General features: G+C 46.8%; 1 protein-coding gene across 1 annotated transcript; it reads left to right on the top strand.

Annotated features, from left to right (window-relative positions):
- The first annotated feature begins 10,560 nt into the window (after positions 1-10,560).
- On the top strand, positions 10,561-21,903 carry LOC129338224 (E3 SUMO-protein ligase ZBED1-like). Its single transcript, XM_054992280.1, has 5 exons — positions 10,561-10,617; positions 11,740-12,002; positions 15,850-15,914; positions 16,234-16,391; positions 18,076-21,903. The coding sequence occupies exons 1-5, from the start codon at positions 10,569-10,571 to the stop codon at positions 20,094-20,096; spliced, it is 2,556 nt and encodes an 851-aa protein (XP_054848255.1). The 5' UTR covers positions 10,561-10,568; the 3' UTR covers positions 20,097-21,903.

Below are 21,903 nucleotides of genomic sequence, written 5' to 3'. Positions count from 1 at the left end.
GACTTGAAGCTGTCCTCCCAAATGCACTCAGTTGGGCTGCTGTCATGCAGAAATGATGGCATATAGCGTTGCCAACCACCAGGTGGTGGTTGGAGATCTCCCAGAATTATAACTGATCTCCAGGTCACAGAGATCAGTTCTCCTGGAGAAAATGGCTGCTTTGGAGGGTGGATTCTATGGCATAATACCCTGCTGAGGTCCCTCCCCTCCCCAAACCCTCCCCTTGCCAGGCTCCACCCTCAAAATCTCCAGGAAATTCCCAGCCTGAATCTGGCAACCCTTCCTCTACACTTTCAGACATGTGCAGGCAAATGCCATTCAAGCCAAAGCTTGATATACTTTACAAAAGCCAGTGTGGTTAGAGTGTTGGACTAGGATCTGAGACCCAGGTTCAAATCCCCACTCTGCCATGGAAGTCTGCAGGGTGACCTTGGGGCGCTCACACACCTCTCAGTCTGAGCTAACTCACAGGGCTGTTGGGAAATTAAAATGGAAGAGAGGAGAAAAATTTACATTGCTTTGAATCCTCAGCAGGGAGAAAGGAGGGATATAAATGAAGTCAGTAAAGAGGAAAGCTGTCAAGAGAAAGAACTGTCCGTGATCAGTTCAACTGCTAAGGGGAAACTGGGGTAGAATCCAGAAAAGGGCCTTCGTGTGTAGGTTGGGGTCTTCTTGGTCTCCACAGCTGCAGACCATTTTCCTTCTTTTGTGCAGAACCAATCAGAGAGAACAGCGAGCACAGCACAGCATGTTCCAGTTTGTTCCACAATGGTCAGCCTGTTTTTCATGAGGGAAAATGGACCAAGGTGACTTCAAAGGCAATATTGTTCCTTTCAAAGGTCTACATCTTTTACATAGATGATTAATCAGCCACGCATACTGTTGGTGCACATTTGGGTAACAATCCAGCCAGTTCTTTTCTGATCATTCAACAGCCAGTCAACTCTATTCGATGGTGTCACAGATAAGGGTCAATAGCCCCTCCCTCCTCATTTTTGTTTCACACTGTTTTCTGTTCCACCCTCAAGTTATGGACGAAGCTGTTACAGGCTAATAGCAACCTTGTGCCTACCTTGATATTCCACAGAGGTTTATTGAAACAAACCTGCCTTTGGGACCAGAACTGGGAAAAGTTCAAAATAGTTCCCTCCAAGCTGACCTCTTTGTATGCATGAAGTTGCTTGGTACTGAGTCAAACGTTTGGGCCATCAAGGTCAGTCTAGTCTGTTCTGACTGGCAGCAGCTCTCCAGGGTCTCAGGCAGAGGTCTTTCCCATTGCCTGCTAAACAAATTCCATAACTAAAGGTGCTGGGGATTGAACCTGGGACCTTCTGCATGCAAAGTAGATGCTCTACCGCTGAGCCACAGCCCCTCTCCTTGTAGGACTAGTGCTTGATCAAATTTCACCCACATTAAGCTGCCTTATACTTAATCTGACCATTGGTCCATCCCCATCAATATTATCTACTCAGACTACCAGCAGCTCTCAGGCAGAGGTTTTTTACACCTTCCATTTCCAGATTCTTTCACTGGAGATGCTGGGAGTTGAACCAGCAACCTTCTTCACGCCAAGCTGTTGCTCCATCCTGGAGCCACAGCCCCTCTCCCTTTCAAAAAGGCATTGGACTGTAGAAAAGCTGCAGTTTCCAGTTATCTGTGGATTACATTTTCCTACAACATTCAAAATTAAAGTGCAGAGACCTCATCCCAGGCAGCTCAAAGCCACTGGCTTAAGAGAAAAGCTGGTTCAGGAGGTGAGAATTTAGAGAAGAAGAACTGCAGGAGAGAGGGTAGGCTTTACCCTTTACCCTTACATAGATTTACCCCAAATCTCCTCCTCAGCTTTTCATCCAGTTGGGTTCAAAAATGTATTGTGGCGCTTGGAAACACATTTTTGAAATTCTAAGGGTGATGGAATGAAGCTTGAGGGGTTGATTTGGAGTGGGAGAATGGTGGATATAGAAAAATGCCCCATCCTCCATTGTTTCTCTTCTCAGAGAGCCAAGCTACAAGTGACGCCTTACACAGGTTGGACACTTGTCAGCTTCCCTCAAGTTTTGATGGGAAATGTAGGCATCCTGGTCTTGCAGCCATAATAGAGAGCCAAGCTGTAAAACCGGGACGCCTACATTTCCCATCAAAACTTGAGGGAAGCTGACAAGTGTCCAACCTGTGTAAGGCATCACTTGTAGCTTGGCTCTCAGTTCAGCCCTTCCCTCTTCTTTCAGAATAGGTACTGGCAGGGCTTTTTTTCAGCAGGAACGCAGTGGAACGGAGTTCCGGCACCTCTTAAAAATGGTCACATGGCCGGTGGCCCCGCCCCCTGATCTCCAGACAGAGGGGAGTTTAGCTTGCCCTCCGCACCACTGGAGCGGTGCTTTTACTCTTACTAATAAAATAAAAATTTCTCTTATGGCAGAGTGGGCATTTCCACCCCAGATCCTAGAATGACATGCTAACTGCTACACCGCACTGGTTCTCCTTGTAGGAGTGCCTCTCCGCCTAAACTACAAAGACACCTGAAGTCTTCCCTGCTCTTTCAACCGAAGGAAACAGAGCCAGGAAGCACTATCCTAGAAACTTGTTGCTTGGAGAAAGATCGGTAACAACAGGTGTAGGAGGCAACCTCAGAGGAATGTCCTGGTCTCCCTGCCCTATTTTTTGGCCCTTCCAGGGCAACTGGTTGAATGTTGTGTGAAAGACAATGCTGGACTAGATGAACCGCTGGTGTAATCCATCAGATCTTTTTGCTGTGTTTTTAGGTTGCTTATACATAAAGGCCATTCACTGCTTCCTGCCCTGTGCATTGTAAGCAACGGCATCCTGCCCAGATAATGTCCAGCTTCAGAGTCTTTTGCAAATCGTAACTACAGATACCTGGAAGCGGAGAATTGATCTTACCCTGTGTTAGGGACTGAGCCCATTCCCCCAGCTGCGCTGATTTCTAGCCTGCCTTGCATTGAGACAGTCCCGCCTCTTCTGCTGTAATAAATGTAAATGAATGGTTCTGTCCCCTCTACTATGATCAGCATAATAAATGGTTATCCCCCTTCCTTGCTGTCACCTAGCATCCTTCATCACATTTGTACTATAATCAGTTTAATGTATGATTACAGAGTCTGGGGGACTGGCAAAAGAGGCCATTGAAGAAAAGGGGTGACCATTTATTATAAAGGGAGTGGTAAAACAAGGAAAGCCAATTACACTGATTCTGAGGGGGGAGGAATCCAAATGGAACAAACCCTTCTTCCCAGTCTTCTGTAGGCATCGTTACCACCACCATCAATGTAGTAAAAGCTCACCTTCTTTTTCAGTGCAAGTCTGCATCCTAAAAGGTTCCACACTACATAAAAACCTGTAATCTGTTCACACAATTATGCACTCAGTGATCATTTTTGCCATCCAGCACTCTTACACCATGACAAATAGACAAATATGGAAGGATGATGTGGAAAGTTTGGCACGAGAAAGGCTGACAGTACATTTTCTGCTCCAGGAAATATCCCAAGTACACTAACAGTGCAATCACTAAGCTACAGCTGTCTAAGCCCATTGACTTCAGTTCACTTAGGGGTGTAATTCTGCTTAAGACTGAACTATAAGGGGAATAGGAAAGGCCTTCTTTCCGATGATTTGTGACTCGATTTAAGAATCTTTTAAATGAGGGACAGCCAGCACAGTGCAGCGCAAGGGTTCTGAACATGGTGCCCACTGACACTTTTCCTGATGCCTGCTGAATGTTTTTAGAAAGAGGACAGGGCCAGGTGGGGTTTGGCCCAACTTCTGATTGGCCATTAGAGATTTGATTGAGTGTGCAGATTTTTAAACTAGTGGTTTTGGCAGCAGTTAACACCACAGTACAAGAATTTTCACTGTTCGACTGAAGGTAAGCTGTGGCAGCCATTTTGTGACTGGCTCTGCCTCCTGCAGCAGCCATTTTGTGGCTGCATCCACCATGCTGTGTCAGAATCCAAAGGTACACACAGGCTCAAAAGCGTAGGGGACCCCTGGTGTAGTGGTTAGAGAGCTGGCAAAATCTGGGGACACTCAGGCTATGGGCTTAGAAGGATGTAAATCTGTGTAGGATGGCACTGCACGCTGCTAGTCAGCCTTTTACAAGCTAGGCTACTTCACCGCGTTGTTGTGATGAAGGCAATACACAAGGCACTCTGTGTGGGATAAAAACAGGGCTGATCACATCACCGTTTCCTATCAAAAAGTGAAAGGGAAGGCAGCAACAAATCCAGTAGAAGAACCATGCTCTGTAACTGCTCAAAAACATGTATTTATTTGCTTCATTCATGCCTCCCCTTTCTCCTCAATGGGGACCCAAAGCTTTCTTCTCCTCCATTTTAGCATCACAAAACCCCTATGAGGTAGGGTAGGCTGGGCAGGCAAGCTTTCATAGCAGAGTGGAGATTTGAACCTGAGTCACCCAGATCCTAGTCTGACACTCTAACCACTACACAACACTGCTAAAAATGGTGAATAATTAAAAATGCTATGTCACCTTCACAGGTGCCTGCTTATTTCAGATTTCTAAAAACATATATATTAAAGATGTCTATATTAGTTCCCATGGTAGGGTACGAAGGTTTTCCATTTAGTAAATATTAATCCATGTTACTAAAAGTACGAGTCTCTTTTAAGATGGCACTTGCACAGCATTCAGTTACTAAATTAGTAGTATTCATTTATTTATTTCCTCTCAGAATTGGTAAGTACCCCAAGGGTCATCTAGTCCAACCCCCTGCCAATGCAAGAACTAGAGCTCTAATATCCTGAACAAATAGGACTCCAATAGATACTTTAAAACCTCCAGCAACAAAGAACCTACCACCTTACAAGGGAGAGTGTTCCAGTTTCAAACACACTGCACTGTCAGGAAATTCTTCCTCAAATGTAATCAAAACCGCCTATTTATTTATTTATTTATTTATTTAATCATATTTATATTCCGCCCTCCCCGCAAGCAGGCTCAGGGCGGATTATACCAATTAGTCGGACTGCTGTTGTCCAGCTCAACTGTGAACTTATCCACTGCGTAGCAACCCTTTAGGCATAGGATGGTGGCAGTCATACCACCTCGCAAGCATCTCTAAATATATTGTTAATCTACATTCATACATAGAAGCGGAGGCGGGTGTGTGTGTGAGACATCTGTTCTTCACTGTTAAGGATTGCCTCCCCCAAAAAGAGAATATCAATACACTAAAACGCAAAAATTTTTTTAAAATATTATTAATATTGAAACACACACAGGTATAACTGGACTCAGCTTCTGTGGGCCAGAGACCACACTATGACATCATTCCTACTAACAGAGCCATCCAAAGCAGTTACACCTCTCTAAGATCAGATTCCAATAGACTTAAAAGGGTGGAACTCTGCTTAGGGTAGGGTTGCCATCTCCAGGTTCGGAAATTCCTGGAGACATTGGGGGGAGCCTGGGGACGGACTTCAGCAGGGTATAATATCATAGAGTCCACTCATCGATTTTCTGCAGGGGAACTGATCTCTGTCACCTAGAGATCAGTTGTGATTCTGAGAGATCGCCAGCCATCACCAGGAGTACAGGGAACAGATCCAGGGCTTTTTTTCAGTGGGAACACGGTGGAACGGAATTCCGGAACCGCTTGAAAATGGTCACATGGCTGGTGGCCCCGCCCCCTGATCTCCAGTCTGGAGATCAGGGGGTGGGGCCACCAGCCATGTGACCATTTTCTCCGAGGGCAACCCACTGAATTCCACCACCTCTTTTCCCAGAAAAAAAGCCCTGAACAGATCTATTTAAAAGCAGAGACAGCAAACAGGATGAATGTATAAGATGGGCAGTGGAGTATACCCACCTGGCTGCCTATGTAAGTAAGATCATGAGGAGATACTGGCATATAGTAGATCAGATTCCTGGATGTAACAGAGCTCCTTCAATTGGTTTTCGTTGTACACACGGCCTGAGAGAAGTCTATTCGGATTTTAAACAACCAGAGACCAACTTGAGAGATCCTAAGGGACACTTTCATTGTGGAAGGTGCAATGTTTGCGATTTGGCAACAACAGGCAAGGAATTTAAAATCAGCTCCACAGGATGCACCATTAAGTACGTGATTTCTCTACTTGCAGCACCATGGGTGTTGTATACATTATTGAATGCACTTTCCCTTTAATTTACATAGGCAGCACAGAAAGGGCAGTGAAGGTCAGAATACAGGAGCACATCTCCAGAATCAGGGATAGATCAATGGCGGCTCCACTGGCACAGCATTTTGCAGATCATCATAGAGAGGAGCAAGAGTTCCAACAGTCTGTGCTACAAGTTCTGAAATCAAACAGGTCAGGAGATACACAGAGAGATCTATTAAGGAGGGAATCCTTAAGAGATCTCTCTATTTTTTGGATTTTTGAACTCAGCACAGTGGGCCCCCATGATTTGGATCAAACCATTGATTTTTCCTGTTATCTATAGGGGAGACCTTTACCAAGCCAGGATGGGCTTTCAGGTTGCTGTAAGCTAGGGAAGATTTGCATGGTGGTATGTATCTTTAAGAGGGGCTCTCCAGTAGTGGCTTAATAAGAGTTCCTTTAAAGATCAGATTCCGGGCAAGAATCTGAGTGACTACTTTTATTGTACTGAGTGACTACTTTTACTGTAATCCGCTCAGGGCGGATTACAAGAAGTTAAAATCCATCATATAATTTATATATAATATAAAACATTTGCATAAAACATATTTAAACATTTGCATAATATAACATACAAAAATACATAATAACTAGATGGCAGCAGTTGATAAACAATAATTAGAAGCAGGATGGTGGACAATCCTAATAGGGAGAGTTCAGATCTTCCCTTTCCCCCCCTCTTATCAACCGGAGGAGGCCAAGTCCAGCCTCAACCATATGCCTGGCAGAACATCTCCGTCTTACTTGCACCGTATAGCAAATTGCTATGAATATTGACAGACAACTATGATGTAAGTTATATTTTATTTATTGATGGGACATGATTGTTTATTTTCAAGGAATATATTACTATTGTGTTTTTCTACTTTAGGAACTGAACTGATATGAATGTATAACTTGACAAAGGGAACAAAGCAGGATTTGAGCTAGCAGCCTGTCGGATGGACTTTGTTTGACTCTTTATATCCAGGGTGGGGTGGGGTGGACAGCTTGGCAACAATTCACAGCCCAACCTGAGTCCTCTGTGTTCTGTTGCACCTGTTAACACAAATTTCAGAGGTCAACAGAGTACATGAGACATATTGTATACCTACCAGCTACCTACTTACCTGCCATTGCAGACCCATTTGGATTTGCTCCAGTGTGTATTAGAGAAGCAAGATTTACAGCAGCACCAGCACACTGACATCAGCACACTGACAGGATGATGTTGCATTTAGCTGTCCATGTATTTATTCATCATTGGGTTAGCCAATAAAGACTTTAAGTACACCCAATCTTGTCCTGCAAGATTATTCAAAGGGGGTAGATTGACAACATTGTTGTTCATTCATTGGGTATTGAGTGCCATTCTTTGTCATATTTAATATTAATGTTTATTGATATTTATTGTTATCATATTGATTGATGCTAGATGTAATCCAGTTGTTGATGGTTATGAGTATATATATAGTATGTACTTTCGAGCACTTTGCACATTATAAATTGGATACTATACTAATACTAGAGGAGTTAGCCGTGTCAGTCTGTAGTAGCAAAATCAAAAAGAGTCCAGTAGCACCTTTAAGACTAACCAATTTCATTTTATTGTAGCATAAGCTTTCGAGAATCAAGTTCTCTTCATCAGATGCCTGATCCGAACTGGTCAAATACAGAAGAGGAGGGGATGGGAAAGAAGGGGACATATATCAACAGAAACCCTTCAAAAACAAAATCCAACGGGAGGCTGCTGAATTGGAATTCATATGCAAATTTGACTCTGTCAAGCTGGGACTGAATAGAGACTATGAATGGTTATCACATTATCACAGGTAACAGATTTCCTTTACAGAGGCGTGGTCTGGGGGAGCCCAGAGACGCCTGGTGTGGGCTTTGTTTGTCAATTATCTCAGCCTGAGTACGTGTGGGCTTTCGGGGACTACAGTTCTCTTTGTCAGATGCAGCTGGCAGGGAGAGCTGTGGTTATCGAGGGCTTATACTGCATAGGAATTGGATACCTTCACTGCGGTTAACTAACACGGCAAACTGACTCCACACCAAAAGGAGATGTTTACATTTACAAGCAACGGAATGTTTTGATTGCCTTCACACTAATTGCACCATGTCCTGTTGTGATATATGTCCCCTTCTTTCCCATCCCCTCCTCTTCTGTATTTGACCAGTTCGGATCAGGCATCTGATGAAGAGAACTTGATTCTCGAAAGCTTATGCTACAATAAAATAAAATTGGTTAGTCTTAAAGGTGCTACTATACTAATACTAGTTATACTTCGTTGATCGGTACTCCTCAGGGGACTATTGTTTCTAGTAGTTTGCTTGTTTATATCCGTTGTGACCTCTGGTTGCTTTTTGTTACCACCAGGAAGTTGGCAACCCTACCTAAAATGACACTGTGTCGGGGCCATTCCATGCCCCTGAGAACGCAGGCTATACAGTGGGACTTATTTCTGAATAAAGATGTATTGAATCAGGCCTATGGCAAATCCCGCTTTGGGAAGTAAGTGACATTATCTAGGAGAATTGAATAGCAGGACGTGATGGTGCGGGCTGGTGAAAAGAAGTGAGCTATGAACCAGGAAAACGCCATTCCAGTCTCAGCGTAGCCAGAATCTCAAGATTTAAACGTGGTATTTTACACGGCGCTTCTCCATGCAAGATGCATTAGACCAGTTCTAGCCTACCACACTCTCAGACAAGCCTTTGAGAGAGATGTGGCAAGCGTCAATCCCCTTAAATATTCTCCCTCCCAGGCTGTATCGTCTCTTGCAAAGCCCATTGGCTACGAGAGCTCCAAGACCATTTCCTTTATCTGCATATCTCCACCCACGCGTTGTCCCTATTTGCGCGCAAACCCCGCCCTTCTCTCCTATTGGTCACAATCTAGAACCTTGCGAGACTGAACGTTTCATTCCCCCCCTCCCCAGCCCGCAAACGAAATCCCCTTTTCTCCATTGGCCGTTACGAAGTCGCCTCGCTCGGCATGTCGGGCCTCTTCATTGGCTAACTCTGGACAGCCTCTGGGCAACGATTGGGCGAAGCGGGGAGGGAAAGGAGAGGGATGGTTCCTCTCCCCTCCCCATCTCGAGTCGATTTTGCACCCTCGACGCGGCTGAGACCGGCTTGGAGGCGGTGGACAGATGCGCTGTAGGGAGGATGAAGCGTGGCTGGTGAGCCGCTCTTCTTTGGAGCGTGCATGCGCCTCCCAGAGCCCTCCTACCAGGGCGGCAGCCCGTCCGCCCGCCCCAAGGAGCTGCCGCAGCGGCATCGATCCGGCTCCGCCCTAGCAGGGCAAGGGGGCGGGGCGATACGTCGGCGATTTATCGGCTGGGGTAGGGGGAGGCTAGCAATGGAGTGGTGGTGGGGGGAGGAGGATTGATGGTCTTTGATGTTATGGGCTTGAGAGTGGAGAGTGGTTGCTCTAGTGGCTCGGGGGGATTAGCACCGATTTGCAGGTGCTGTTTTTTTGCTGGGGGGGGGAGTTGCAGGTGCAAGAGAGAAGCCGCAGCGAGGGGATGGCGGGTGGGGTGCTTTAGTGGGGGGTGGGGTAGAAACTAGGCCTCGCAAGGGTGGGATCTAGGGCTGCCTCTGGTGCAGAAAGGGTGGCGGCTGCTGTTGGAGGCAGAGAGCTGATCTCAGGAGTGGGGGTCAGTTCAGTTCACCTCTATTTTCGTGTCCTCTCCTTTCTATCCCGTAAATAGGGAATCGGGGTCGGATATCTCGGAAGGGCAGGTTGGGAGAGACTGTAACTGGTGGTTGGGAAGGTCAATGTGTTTGCTTTGGGGGGTAGCAAGAAATATAGAGGTCAGAACCTGAAACCGTGGTCCCCGCCAGAAGAGAGAGAGGGGCTGGTCTCAGAAGGGACTGTGAAGGGTGGCTGTCCTTATCCGTTAGAGGCAGTCAGAATCTGGTTTGGTGGGGTGATGTGCCGGGCAAGCAGATGGGTCAGTGTTCTTCGTGGTGGTGGAGAGTGCCTTAAAGTCATAGTTGACTTATGACAACCTCTGGCAGGGTGTTCATGGCAAGACACTAACAGAGGTGGTTTGCCATTGCTTGTCTCTGCATCCCTGGTCTTTGTTGGAGGTCTCCCATCCAATTACTAAGCAAGGCCAACCTACTTAGCTTCTGAGATCTGAAGAGATCAGGTCCTACTAGGCTATCCAGGTCACGGTGTTCTTCTAGGTAAATGGGGCCAAGTTCTTAGGGAGTGTGAAGGAGCAGCTGGCAGGGGGTCTTATCATTTGTCATGTTGGAGCTCCTTATTATGGTTATTGGCTGTCTGTGACCCTGAAATCTATTATGGGGCTCTGCAGTTAACTCTAGTAAGAATCTTAACCCCCTCCCCCTTTCCCCCCCTTACTTCACAGGCTTTCTAACCCCACCACACCATGCAAGTAGCTGAGGATGCTTGTACCCGTCTGGAGGATGAGCTGCTCTGTAAGTCAGAAGGAAATGTCATTCCTGCCTCCACCCTATCCACCAGTGTCCCTGGTTCCTGTGATCCCTTTTTGATGATCTGGGGGGGGGGGAGAGGTAAAAGGGAGGGAAACCTTTGAACAGCTTTTCAGATGTCACTTGTTCACAACTATTAGTCATTTGTAAAGGCTTCCTTGAATGGTTGCCTGGAGGTGAACCTTCGTTGCTCCAGGTGGGTAGCTGCCTCAAGCCTTTCTTTGCATCATTGCAGTTTACAAGATGGGTAAACTTGTAAGCCAAATTATCCTGATTCCACAACCTATTGGCAGCCTGTATACCTTCCTGTAGTGGAAACATGTGGTGTTGACCCTCTTGTAGCATAAAGGCCACTAATAATGCAGGCACTCCTGGTGAGGGATAGTGGTTAAGGGTGTTGGCTTTGAACTGTGGAGATTTGGGTTCAAAGTTCCCCTCAGGCTGGAAGCTCACTAGCTGGCCGTTGGACCAATCTCTCCTCTTGACCTGACCCACCTCACAGCATTGCTGTGATGATAAAACAGAAGAGGGAGGACTTTGTGCACTCTCAGTTTTATTGTTTATTTTTATTCATATCCCACTCTATGTCTGTAGGGGGTATTGACCATCTACCCCCTATATATGAGTGACCACTCATGGTTAAGCTGCACCTCCACCTCTGTCAGATGTTATATGGTTTTTATACAGTGAGCAGGTGTTTTATTAGAAAGCTGTGTTAATTTATTGTGATTTTATCTTGTATATTTTATCTTCTGTTGTAACCCACCCTGAGCCTGCTTGCAGGGAGGGCGGGATATAAATATAATTAATAGTAATAATAATTTTCTTCCCAGTGGGTACCCTAAGGGAGTGTGACTGACCCAAGATCACCCAGCAAGCTTCTGCAGCAGACTGGGGATTCATACCTGGGTCTCCCAGATCCAGGTCTGACACTCTGACCACTACACCACATTTAACATTGCTTGTAAGAGGCTGTTGTATTGAACAGCAGGTTGGGGAAGAAAGCCCTAGGAGGTGTAGGCAGGTTTGTGAGGTGTCTTGCCACCTTTTGCCAGTCTGAAGGGTTTAGGTGGGAGCTGTTTAGCAAGACTCTTTCTTTCTCCACAGTCTGTGAAGACTGCCGCCTTTATTTCCGAGATACCTGCCCTCAGCATGGACCTCCCACCTTCGTGGCTGACTCTCCGGTTCCAGAAAGAGCTCCCTCGCGGGCACTGTTATCTCTGCCCGAAGGCCTGTTGGTCAAAGAGCGATCCCAAGGAGGCTGTGGAGTTTGGAATGCTCTTCCTGCCCTGCCTCGAGGCTGCATCTTTGGGCCGTATGAGGGGGAAGTGGTCCGGGAGCACGGCGACTGCACTCGTTATTCCTGGGCGGTAAGACGCATCCTAACCCCCCCTCCCCACTAATCCCTCCTTATTCTAATCCTGTATAACTTGTAATCTATTCTTCAGCCATGATCCAGGGGATGCAATTGTAAGTCAAGTCTTAATTTCAAATCTCTGCTTAGTCTAAGATTTATTGTGGGGGTTTGGGCAAAGCATCCATTTCCCCTTCAGTTCCTTGTCTGCTAAAAGAGAGTCATCGTAATCAATCTTAGAGGCCTGTTTTGTGGATAAACATGATAAATAAATATTCAGGCTTTTTTAAATTTTGTAGTCCATCTTTTTCTCTTGAGAGTCTAGGCAGATTAGACAATATAGAGCAACGCCATCAGACTGCATACGATTACATAAAAAATGTAATAGGACTGGGATTGCAAAATTAGAAAAAATGAACAAATTGTTTTTGCATGCTTGGAAAATGCTTGAGGAGCGGCTGTGGCTCAGTGGCATGTTCAATCCCTGGGCACCCCAGTTCAATGGATCAGGTCGAAGGTGACAAATGCAAACAAAAGTGGTATAAGATGTGACAGATCATAAACAGTGTAGAGAATGGTATCACAAAACTGGAAGAGAAATGCAGTAGGAACAAGATAATACCCATGATAAAAAGTGGAATAGATTACATTGGTATTCTCTTGCACCCTACTGAACCTTTCAATTGGACTACATGCCTGTTCTCTTTATAAAAATGGCCTTGTGAACATTTGTGTTTTACACAGTCTGCAGCATGTTAATAGATTGGTCATATCGATATGTGTAGATGTTAGTTTAATTTTTAATGTTAATAAATTGATCATACAGATATGTACTTGGAAGCAAGTCCCAGTGGGTTTGAGACTTACTCTCAGGTAAGCTTATAACTGTTTGCAGCTTACTAGTGTAGTACAGTATTATTCCTCAACCATTAGGAACATCCAGTAAAGGCTCCTTATGAGCTCAGAGTAGCCCTAGAAGAATCACTCTTCTCTCGTCACTTATCCAGCCCTGGGCTTGCCTAAAACACAACCACTTTTTGCAAGTATTGCCATCAAGGACGCAAATGACATGAAGGACGTTTAGCAGGTGCTCAGAAGGGACTCAAACACATTCACAGCAATTTGCCTACCCCTTTCCCTTGATACCCCCATCTCATTTCCTTAGAGCGAAAGGACGGGGTGAGGGTTACCAGAAGTGCATGAGTAGCTTGTAAGTTCTATCTTCTCCATCCACCATGTTCTACCGAGGTTGTTGGGAATTGTAGTTTCCTCAGTTTTCTGAACTTAATATGGAGATCCAAAAACTGCAGTTCTTATCAGTCTCAGCAGAATTCATGGCCAGGGAGGATGGACAATGGCATTTCATGGAATCTATCCACTGGGGTTATAAGGCAGAGTGGCAGCGTCTGGTGAGGAATAGATACAATTTTTAGTCGGGCTTGGACCCATCCTGGAAACAGAGTCTCTTGAAGTTGGGAGGGAGAGTCGCATTCCAAGTTCTCAAATACAATTTTTTCAATATCTCTACTTTTAAGTGGTAGGAAACCCTCCATGCTCTGGTAGTACTCCAACTAAATCTTAGCACTTTATTAAGCTAATGCCTAGTACCATTGTGCAAACTTGTATTGGTCATTGGAGATGGGCAGGTTTGGTTTTGCAAATCTCGAGCAGGCAGGACAAATTAGTCATAGTATAGATCATGCTAAAAAAAGCTAGTGCAAATGTTAAAATAATGGGTGGGATCCAGTCCACTTGGTTGCTGAGGCTGATCTTATTATGCTGCTTACTGCAGCCCCAGTCCCACATGGCTTTTGTCTCTGTAAGTCCTGTAATCCCCAGCATAGACTCTTCAGTGGTGAAGAGGACTCTTCTTCCCTTTTACACCAGTGGCAAAGCTAGCTGGGTCTAACCCAGTGGGTGTTTTATGCCCAGTGCAGTCTTCAAGTACCAGCTGCATTTGCTTTGACTGCAAGTTTTGTACAGGCCTGGGCATTGTGAATTTCCTCCGCTGATACCATATATGATTGATTTGTTTGCTTCATTTCTGCCCAGTGGGAACCCAAAGTAGTTCACATGGCTACATACAGCCTAATCACTACACCCCACTGGCCCTTCATGTGTTAACAGGAGTCAAGTGACATTTAAAAAAAAAAAACCTTGGGCACTCAATTTACCAGCCTCCTGGCCCATGTCTTTCAAAACATGTGGTAGGCTCTTTCATATTTAATGTGAGCACTATTCTGTACAATAAATTGCAGCATGAAAATCAGACCCACCTTTGTCACAAGTCTGGAGAAGAGAATGCTGACAGAAGAATCATATGGTTGCTGCGCAAAAATATGTGCCATGTGTTTGAAGGTTTCCATCTCCAAGCAAATGAAGTGTTGAATATTCATTATACAAAGAGAAGAATAAATGTCGGCTAAAATACTTTGAATCTATTTCTTTTCTCTGTATCTCTGAGTGACAGAATTTGGGCTCTCTGGGATCCTGGGATTTGTATAGAAGTCTGGGCAGTAACAAGGAGGGGGCATGAAACATTGCCGGCAGGCACAAGGAGAATGTGGACGTCATGAATGTACAACAAATGGCGCTGTGCCCATCCATATGCATCCCCCCCTTCCTGGTTTTAAGCAGATATCTGATATGACTTGTACATTTAAAAATATCAATCATAAGGTTTAGAAACTTGCTGGTCTATCAAAGTCATACTTGTCTACTCTGATTGGCAGCTGCTCTCTAGGATCTCAAGTAAAGATCTTTCAATCCACTTGCTACATGATCCTTAAAAGTAGAAGTACCGGCCATTGAACCAGAGACCTTCTGCATGCAAAGCAGATGATCTGCCATTAAGTCATGGCACCCTCCCCAGCAGGTCTTTCCAAAAAGCAACAGACACACACATAAATGGTGGCTTTATAAGGACTTGGGTTGGATAATGTGAGAAAACTCCTTCCTTGCTTTGCAAGGAAATGTACCTGAACAGAAAGGCTTACAAAATGGCAACCTTGCTGTTGTTGATCCCTTTAAAATTGCCTGGTCAGGTCAACCTGTCCTTATAATGGACCATCAGCCCAATGAGCTTGGTGTTCTTTACTGGGCCTGGAAGCATCACTCAGGGTCATGGCCAGAAGATGGTCATTCTCAGCACCTAACCTGTGGCTTGGATCCTATGAATGAATTCCTTGGGCACTAGACCGTTTCTGCCACAGAACATGCATCCTCTTCCACTGGCACTTCTGTTTGCGCAAGATCAGTGGTTTCCCATGAGCTCTTGTGCAAATAAGTGCTAGCTGAAGGGAAAGGATGCTTTGTGCGTGAGGCTGTCCAGCACTCACGGAACTTGTTCATTTAACCAAAGCCTCTATTTGGAAATGCCACAGATTGAACAAGAAACCTTCCCAATGTAAGCCATGTATCCTGTCTGTCCTGGAGTTGTGTCGTTGTACTGCTTGCTGTTGTGTCCTGAAACATCTCCAGCAAGCGCTTGGAGCATTTTCAAGCCACCGTCCACATCACAGTGAAGCTGGGAACCTGTATGTTTTGCCAGGTACAAAATGTTGCTTTTGCATGCTTGGAAAATGCTTGAGGAGGGGCTGTGGCTCAGTGGTAGGTTCAATCCCTGGGCACCCCAGTTCAATGGATCAGGTAGAAGGTGACAAGAAAGCCCCCGACTTGAAACCTTGGAGAGCTGCTGCCACTCAGAGTAGACAATACTGACCTCAATAAGTAAATTCTCTGGCTCAGGATTAGGCAGCTTCATGTGTATTCCATAGGACTGTTGGTTGGGAAAAGTACACTGGAGTAATAGTTTGTTGTGGAACGTTTGCGTTTCCCTTCTAATTCTTCCCTTCTCTATTCAGGTGCGAGACAATGGCTCCTATTTCTTTGTTGACGCTTCCGATGAGTCAAAATCCAACTGGATGAGGTGAGTATCTTGGGAGAGACAGGCCAATAAAAAGAATGAGAGGATTTATGCAACTGTCACCTTAGCGTGCATGCTGTGTTATTGTAGCTGTTAGCTGGAATACGCGAAATCTGGTCTTTGAAAACCCCCGCTGTCTGGGATTTCCCCCTGGTGGATTCTGGCTTGGCCATTGGGGAATATTTCAGGCTGGCTTCCAGACTGTAGGCTTGCAGTTCCCCAGTGGTAAACGCACTGGTTACTGCTTGGTACGTCATCCAAACAGTAGAACATTACGCATGCCCAGCACCACAAAGTGACTCATCCCTCTGTTTCCTTGCAGATATGTGGCATGTGCCTCCACCGAGGATGAGCAGAACTTGACAGTTTTCCAATACCGGGGGTACATCTACTATCGGGTCTGCCAGACCATATCTGCTGATACTGAGTTGCTGGTGTGGATTGGAGAGGAGTATGCCCGCACTTTGGGACTGCGCTTGGGTAGGCAAAAGAGGGAACAGGAGAGGGGAAGTGTATGTTTTCAGTACCCCAGCAAGTCCTCTTTCGTTCTTCTAACACATCATGTTCAGGGGGCAAAGGATGTCTGAAGGCTAAATAGAACATAAGAAAGCCCTCTTGGATCTGACCAGTGGCCCATCTAGTCCAGCATCCTGTCTCATACAGTGGTCAACCAGGTGACTCTGGAGGGCCAACAACAGGGCATAGAGGCCAGGGCCTTCCCCTGATGCTGCCTCCTGGCACTGGGATTCAGGGGTTTATGGCCTCTGAATGTGGAAGATCCCTTTAGTCACCATGGCTAGTAGCCACTGATAGACCTTTTTTCCACGAATCTGTCTAATCCCCTTTTATATAGGTTGGCATCTTCTCTGCTAGGGGGTACCAAATGGTATATAAATATACCCCTTGGCCTTAAAGCAGTGCCATGGGTGAGATACTCTGCTTCGGATAACTTCCTTGCTTGTATCATTATCTCTTTTAAAAGCAGCCATGAAATATTACTTTGCTGAGTGCTTGGTCCTATAACTTTCCTTGCGGTATGTTTGGGAATCCTGTGACCTCTTAGCGCTGTCTTTTAACTGCAAAGCACAAGTTTCCCATTAAAGGACACACATACCTCTGTGGAAGAATGTAAGTTCCCTAATGCTCACCTGCCTTTCTTGGAAACCAAGACTCTAGTCCCCATGAACAGTGGTGAAGGGTGTTGCCAAATACTGCCAAACAGGCATTCGCCTTATTTTTGTGCCCACTTTGAGGGGTGATCTGCATATTTTGGGGGCTGGATAAGAAGGGTGCATATATTTGCACATCACAGCTCTCACAAGTGAACACCCGGAACGCTCCCCAGATGAGGAAGAAGGCTGGGATTGCCCCTGATCCTTATACCTTGCTTTGGAGGTACTTGGGGCACCTCTGAGGCACACTGGAACGTGTTCCAGCCTCCGTCCTCCTGAACTTGGAATAAGGGGTGGAGGGATTGTAGTTTTCAGGCCAGTCACAGTTTGTGAGTCCTTGTTGATTGTCCCCTGAAAATAAAAAGGCGCTTTCAGAGTCCTGAGTAAGGAAACAATAAAAGGATACTGAATCACTGGGGCAAATATGACATTATGGGGTTCCAGGAGTGAAAGAGTCGAGTGTGCTACGGATCCAGTCACCAGCACCATAACAATTTACATTTCCTGCACTGAGGATAATCTTCCTCTTTCTGCTCCTCCTTTTCATCATCTTGAAGGCTCCTCGTTCCTAATTCTCTAGAGCAGTGGTTCTCAAACTTTGTGAAACAGCACCTGCTTCTAAACCTGACACCTGGTTGCAAAGTAACTTCACGCTGCATCCCATCCACCCATCATAAAATGCAGGAAATCATATCAGTGAATGCTGGAAAAGTTTCTTTTTTTGTGTAACATATTTACAAGTCAAATTTTTGAGCCTGTCTCAGACTATACTCCACGACCATTTTGCCTGCAGGGCAGAGGCAAGGCCAAATCTGCCCATTTTGGGCACTGCTCTAGAGGGACCAGGGTGGGGCGGGGTGTGTGTGAGTTTTCAAGACCACCTGCACTCTGGATCTCTGGTCTTCAAGAATGAGTGGAGGAATAGACTGTTCCTGCAGTTGTGGCCCTTGAAATGTAATTGGGTGACTCTCACTCCTTTTTCCTCTCCCCAGGTGAGCACTTTAAATACGAGTTTGGTGAGAAAGAGCTGCTAATGAAACTCTTCCAAGAGCTGCACCTCAAGACCCCGTCGTCGCCTCCAGCTCCCCATGCCCCCTCCTCACGCACGCAGTACCTGTGCGGGGATGCCACTGCCTCTTCCCTCCTGCCTCTTCACAAGCCAGGCCTTCCCCCGGGAGGAAGCACTTTTCCTCTGCTAGAAGGGACACAAAACCTTGTGGGGCTGGGCCGGGCTCAAAGTCGCTACTGGACCTTTTTTGGGTTTCAGGGGGACGCCTATGGGCGCATCCTAGACAAGAGCAAGATCATCTGCAAGCTGTGTGGGGTCCGGCTGAGCTACAGCGGCAACACCACCAATCTGCGGCAGCACCTCATCTACAAGCACCGCTGCGAGTACAACCAGTTGGTAGGGACGCAAACAGCCACCCTTGACAAAGGGGTGGCAGGGGGAGGCGAGTTCGGAGCTCCCCGACCTCCTGCTCCGGGCAGGACCACCCGGGCCGTGGCTGACTTTATTGTACTGGACTTGATGCCTGTGGAGGTGGTGGAAGGAGAAGGATTTGGGCAGATGTTGGGGGTGTTGGACCCCAGCTACAAGCCACCAGATGCCGCCTCCCTGGCACACACGGTGCTCAAGGACATGTACACCCAAGTGAAGGGGAAAATCTGGGAGCTCGTGCGGGCTCTGCCCCAGTGCTCCCTCAGTTTGGACATGTGGCGCCACAGCAGCACCCTCACCTACCTCACTCTTACTGTGCACTATGTGGACGACTGTTTTGAAGCCCGGGCTCGAGTCCTCTCAAGCCGCCCTGTCCCTGAGGAGCCAGGTGCTGAGAGCCTCGTGGAGGCTTTAGCTGAGGCGTCCAAGGAATGGGGGGTGCGGGAGGGCACCTCATATACTGTTGGCCGCCTCTGCTCTGCCACCCAACAAGCCACCTCAGCACTTGGCTGGACGGCCTTGCCTTGCGTTGGGCAGGCCTTGCGAGCAGCTATGGAAGCTGTGCTCAGCCAGCCCGCTGCCCAGAGTGCATTTGAAAGGCTCCGTCGTTTGGCATCCTGGGCATTGGCGGGGCCAGGCCGCAGCGAGAAAATGTGGACCCAGGAGCCCCTCCTGCAAGCTCACCTCAGCCGCTTCCTTAGGGAGGGGGGGAAATGGCACGGTGTCTACTCAGTCCTGCAGGGCCTGCTGGACCACAGCGAACCCCTTGCAGGGCTCGGCCCAGATGGGGAGGCGACGCTGCGTCCCCAGGACTGGGCCGCCCTGCAGGATGCAGTCAGAGTCCTCAAGCCAATGGCAATTGCTACCTCAACATTTACCAAAGAGCCCTTTTCCAGTATTTCCCTGGTCAAGCCTGTGCTAACCAGCCTCCTGTACAAGCACTTAGTGCCCAGCGAATGGGACTCTGCCCTGGCCCGCGATGCCAAAGCAGCAGCCCAGAAGGAGCTGAGCCAACATTTCTCCAACTCAGACGTCAACCAAGCCCTCAACCTTGCCTGTGCTCTGGACCCCCGCTTCCGTGGCCTTGATTTCCTGAGCCACTCTGACCGTGTGGAGACCTTGCACTTGCTCAAGACAGAAGCATCACGCCTGGCCGAGACCCCTGCCCTGTTGACCTCCAGCCTGCCCGATGTATCATCACCACCACCCCCTGCCAAGCAACCAAAGCAAGATGCGGGAATTGAGTTCCTGCTGGGAGACCTGTGCAGTGTGCGCGGAGTGGCAGGCACAGGCTCTGCACATCAGCAGGCGGAGCAAGAAACTGCCAGCTTCCAAACCAGCAAGGCGTCTGCCCTTGGCCAGGAGCCTCTACAGTGGTGGAAAACCCACCATAACCAGTACCCGCTGCTGGCTCGGGTGGCTCGCAAGCTGCTTGGTGTGCCTGCCACTTCAGTACCTGCTGCATGGGTCTTCAGCAGTGCTGGTGACGCCATCCAAACCAAACGTCAAGCCCTGACACCTGAGCATGTTGACATGTTGGTGTTTCTCCATGGCAACCGAGCCATGCTCTATTAGGGCACGGTAAGGCGGGGCCTTCATCTCTGTCCATCCCCAGAGTCCTAGACCCTTTCCCTTTAAGAGACCGAAAAAAAGATGCATTTAGTTCTTCCAGGTCCCCTTTTCCTTGCTTTCCTGACTGGGTTGGAACAAATAACTGATCCCCTACTCCTCAAATGAAGAGGTATGGTCTGTGTGTTTGGAAGAAGGGGAGGAAAAAGGAGAAGAACAAACCCTTGGTAATGCTCTTGAGGGGCGGGGGGTATGTTTAAGAATGGTCTGGATTGAAAGATATCACTGTAGCTATAACAGAGAGAGAAGGAATAGCCCAGGCAGAAGGGAGGGGGAGACAGCTGGGAACAGACATAATTCTTGAGGAATATATTGAAGGGGTGGGAGTAGAATGAGACACAGGAATATTCTATAAGCATGGAGGGGAGCAGCTATGCCGACAAATGAATATAAATGGTATATAGAGGACTTCAGTGTACAGAGTCCGTTGCTGTTCTTATTCTGTCGGTCAAAGAGAGGGGTGTGGGTTTTTTTTAAATGTGTTTTTTTTAAATTGTTTATAGTTTTTATGTTACTGTTCATAGCTTAAATAAAGAAAAATTCTTCTCGGAAAAAAAGAGACGGGGGGAGGAATTGCCCATTAAAGGGCAAGAAAATGGGTGGGAGGAATTGAGAAGAGGAATGGCCTGTGTTGAAAAAGAAGGGTGGGTGGGAATATAGGACTGGAATATTTCCTGTGTATTGAGGAAAAGGGGACCTTTGGTTAAATGGGGAGACTGAAGAAAGCTTATAGCTGGGGCAGGGGAGGAAGCTCCAAGAAATAGGGGTAGCCCCTCTGAATTGCAATGAGGGAAGGGGGAAATAGCTTGGGATATTCCAAATATGAATTTTAGCTTGTGAGGGGAGGTTTTTTCTTCCATCTTCTGCTTACTCTTCCCTTACATGGATTTAAAGGGCCAGTTAGAGTGAGGCCAGGCATTGATAGTTGGAATTGCAAGGGATAACTGGGCACTGATATAAGCAGCAAACACACAGGCCATACTTTCTCTGTACATCCTTTTTGTTCCTTGTAGAACAGCTGGAGTAAGGGAGCAGCAGAGATGGGGAGCTTGCAGCTTCTGTGATATCTCCCAGCCACTGTGAATTCCATGAATGTATCTCTTTTCTTCCTCTATCGAGTCTGTGGAACTTCAGGAAAAGGAGGAGTGACTTGAGGAAATACCAACCCTCTTTCGAATCTGGTTCCCTCTCGCCTTCCTTCTGCTCTTCTGGGGCAGTAAATTGATTTTTCTTAAATCCCAAAGAGTATCAACTGTTCCTATACTCCTCTCTCCTCCCCTTTCCCCGTAGTCTCTTCATACCTGTGTATACACTCCATTTTCTCTCATCCCCATGTTTGCATGCAGTTGAGGTGTTCAGACTATTGGAAAAGATAACCAGTGTGATGTAGGGTTTAGTGTGTCTCATCAGGAGCAGGGAGGCCATGTTCAAATCCTCACTCTGCCTCACTTTGTCTCTGGGTGACCTTATGTCAGTGGCACACAGTCTCTTTCAGCCTAATGTACCTTGCAAGGTGGATATGAAGATAAAATGGAGGAGGGAGAGCCATGTATGCTTGCCCTGAGCTCCTTGGAGAAAGAGTGGGATAAAAACGAGAAAAGAACAAATATAATGGAAAGTTTCCAAGTTACTCCTTTCTACACACACACACACACAGAATCCTTCAAGAGGGTAGGCTAAGATAGAGGCCATGACCCTTGTCCCCCTTCCCACCTCAAGTCTGGAAAAAAAAGGTCAAAAATGAATGCTTCAA

The sequence above is a fragment of the Eublepharis macularius genome, chromosome 12 (assembly GCF_028583425.1).
Source record: "Eublepharis macularius isolate TG4126 chromosome 12, MPM_Emac_v1.0, whole genome shotgun sequence".
Taxonomy (NCBI): Eukaryota; Metazoa; Chordata; class Lepidosauria; order Squamata; family Eublepharidae; genus Eublepharis; species Eublepharis macularius.
This window is presented reverse-complemented; position numbering and strand designations above follow the sequence as displayed.

Coding starts and splice junctions, on each gene's coding strand:
- LOC129338224 (XM_054992280.1), top strand. CDS start 10,569: ATGCAAGTAGCTGAGGATGCTTGTACCCGTCTGGAGGATGAGCTGCTC. Junction 10,618..11,739: donor TCTGGAGGATGAGCTGCTCT/GTAAGTCAGAAG, acceptor CTTTCTCCACAG/TCTGTGAAGACTGCCGCCTT. Junction 12,003..15,849: donor GCACTCGTTATTCCTGGGCG/GTAAGACGCATC, acceptor TTCTCTATTCAG/GTGCGAGACAATGGCTCCTA.